The sequence below is a fragment of the Nasonia vitripennis genome, chromosome 2, assembly GCF_009193385.2.
Source record: "Nasonia vitripennis strain AsymCx chromosome 2, Nvit_psr_1.1, whole genome shotgun sequence".
In the NCBI taxonomy this organism is placed as follows: Eukaryota; Metazoa; Arthropoda; class Insecta; order Hymenoptera; family Pteromalidae; genus Nasonia; species Nasonia vitripennis.
Window position 1 is genome coordinate 33,177,682 of NC_045758.1, and position 2,131 is coordinate 33,179,812.

Here is a 2,131-nt window from a genome sequence, read left to right on the forward strand (position 1 = left end):
ATCATAGGGTTCACATGAAAATCCGCTAGGGGTGCTGCGCTCGTTTACCGCTTATTAACGTATATGCGACGAACACTAAACTTCGTACACTTGCTGCATACAGGAATTCGATTTTTGCTCTTCTCAACCAATCTTGAAGAATTCATTGTCTCTGACTTGTAGTTTTTCGCTTGTAATCGGCCTTTGCAGAACATAACCCTGCGTTGCTCCGTTTGAGCAGGTTTATCTTAAATAAATAATTTATAAAAATAAAAAGCCCATAAAAATGCCGGATCATCTTGGAGATGATATGCGAAAAGTGAAGGGTGACGAGGAAAAAGAGGAGAAGGATATCAAACGTAAGGCATAATACTATATTACGAACTAATTTTGACGTTTCGATTCACCTCGAATTCAAATACCGTTTTATTATTTTTTACGCAGCTCTCGATGAAGGAGATATCGCCCTACTAAAGACATACGTAAGTTTGAAAATATTTTGCGTGGTTGATGGAAAATGAGCGTAATAATTGCGCTTACAAGTCTTCAATTTTTCTTTGTTTGAATTTGACAGGGACAAGGCCAGTACACAAAAAGTATAAAAGCTGTCGAAGAAGATATCCAGACCATCATAAAGCAAGTCAACGAATTGACTGGAATCAAAGAGTCAGACACTGGACTTGCTCCACCTGCGCTGTGGGATCTGGCAGCTGATAAACAAACTCTTCAGCATGAGCAGCCGCTGCAAGTTGCTCGCTGCACAAAGATCATCAATGCTGATTCAGATGATCCCAAGTACATCATCAATGTCAAGCAATTCGCAAAGTTTGTGGTGGATCTGGCTGATTCGGTTGCACCTACCGATATTGAGGAGGGAATGAGGGTCGGCGTGGATCGTAACAAGTATCAGATTCACATACCTTTGCCACCAAAGATCGACCCTACTGTGACTATGATGCAAGTAGAGGAGAAACCCGATGTGACTTACAGTGATGTTGGAGGTTGCAAAGAGCAGATAGAGAAACTGAGAGAAGTCGTGGAAACTCCACTGCTTCATGTAAGATACTTAACGTTTTTATATGGTTTTTACACGTTACAAATTAGCTAAACTATGATTTCTTTATGTAGCCAGAGAAATTCGTAAACTTGGGTATCGAACCGCCAAAGGGTGTACTTCTGTTTGGCCCGCCAGGAACTGGAAAGACACTTTGTGCTAGAGCAGTGGCCAACAGAACAGACGCTTGCTTTATCCGTGTCATTGGTTCAGAGCTTGTTCAGAAATACGTTGGAGAGGTCTGTATATTGATTTCTTTTCTGTTGCTTTCTCCATATTCACATGGAGCATATCAAATTAATTGTACATTTTACATTGCAGGGAGCCAGGATGGTAAGAGAATTGTTTGAAATGGCTAGAAGTAAAAAGGCTTGTCTCATATTCTTCGACGAAATCGACGCTATTGGCGGTGCTCGATTCGACGACGGCGCTGGCGGAGACAACGAAGTTCAGAGAACTATGCTCGAGCTGATCAACCAACTCGACGGGTAAACTTGAATCTTTCACAATGGCAATCGTTCGCGTCATTCATACTCTAATAACCCATTAATTTCTCCAGTTTCGATCCTCGAGGAAACATCAAAGTTCTGATGGCAACGAACAGACCCGACACCCTGGACCCGGCGCTCATGAGACCCGGACGTCTGGATCGTAAAATCGAATTCGGCCTTCCCGACCTCGAGGGCCGCACGCACATTTTCAAAATCCACGCTCGGCCGATGAGCATCGAGAGGGACATCAGATTCGAGCTGTTGGCTCGTCTCTGCCCGAACAGCACCGGTGCCGAGATACACTCGGTCTGCACGGAGGCTGGTATGTTCGCCATCCGAGCCAGGCGTAAGGTCGCCACCGAGAAGGACTTCCTCGAGGCTGTGACCAAGGTCATCAAGTCATACGCCAAGTTCTCCGCTACGCCCAAGTACATGGCTTACAACTAAGGTCGTGCGTTTATCTCCATTCTCGGCTTTTCTACACACGTGATTATTGCGTTGAACGTTTAATCTATTGCCTGATTACTCGATTTAAGTTAAATAAATTTACATTGTAAAATTTAATGAAAAATACAGATGTTTTTAATGAAATTAATGAACTCATTTG

General features: G+C 43.3%; 1 protein-coding gene across 1 annotated transcript; it reads left to right on the forward strand.

The window, feature by feature from the left end:
• Positions 1 to 74: 74 nt before the first annotated feature.
• On the forward strand, positions 75 to 2,119 carry LOC100113655 (26S proteasome regulatory subunit 7). Its single transcript, XM_001603203.6, has 6 exons — positions 75 to 338; positions 424 to 461; positions 554 to 1,036; positions 1,108 to 1,272; positions 1,355 to 1,521; positions 1,593 to 2,119. Exons 1-6 carry the CDS (start codon positions 266 to 268, stop codon positions 1,969 to 1,971), a joined length of 1,305 nt encoding a protein of 434 aa, XP_001603253.1. The 5' UTR covers positions 75 to 265; the 3' UTR covers positions 1,972 to 2,119.
• Positions 2,120 to 2,131: the final 12 nt, after the last annotated feature.

Bases quoted from the DNA above. Each gene is read 5' to 3' on its own strand.
- LOC100113655 (XM_001603203.6), top strand. From the start codon at position 266: ATGCCGGATCATCTTGGAGATGATATGCGAAAAGTGAAGGGTGACGAG. The intron at 1,037-1,107 runs GTAAGATACTTA...TTCTTTATGTAG, and splicing joins TGGAAACTCCACTGCTTCAT to CCAGAGAAATTCGTAAACTT. The intron at 1,522-1,592 runs GTAAACTTGAAT...TAATTTCTCCAG, and splicing joins CTGATCAACCAACTCGACGG to TTTCGATCCTCGAGGAAACA.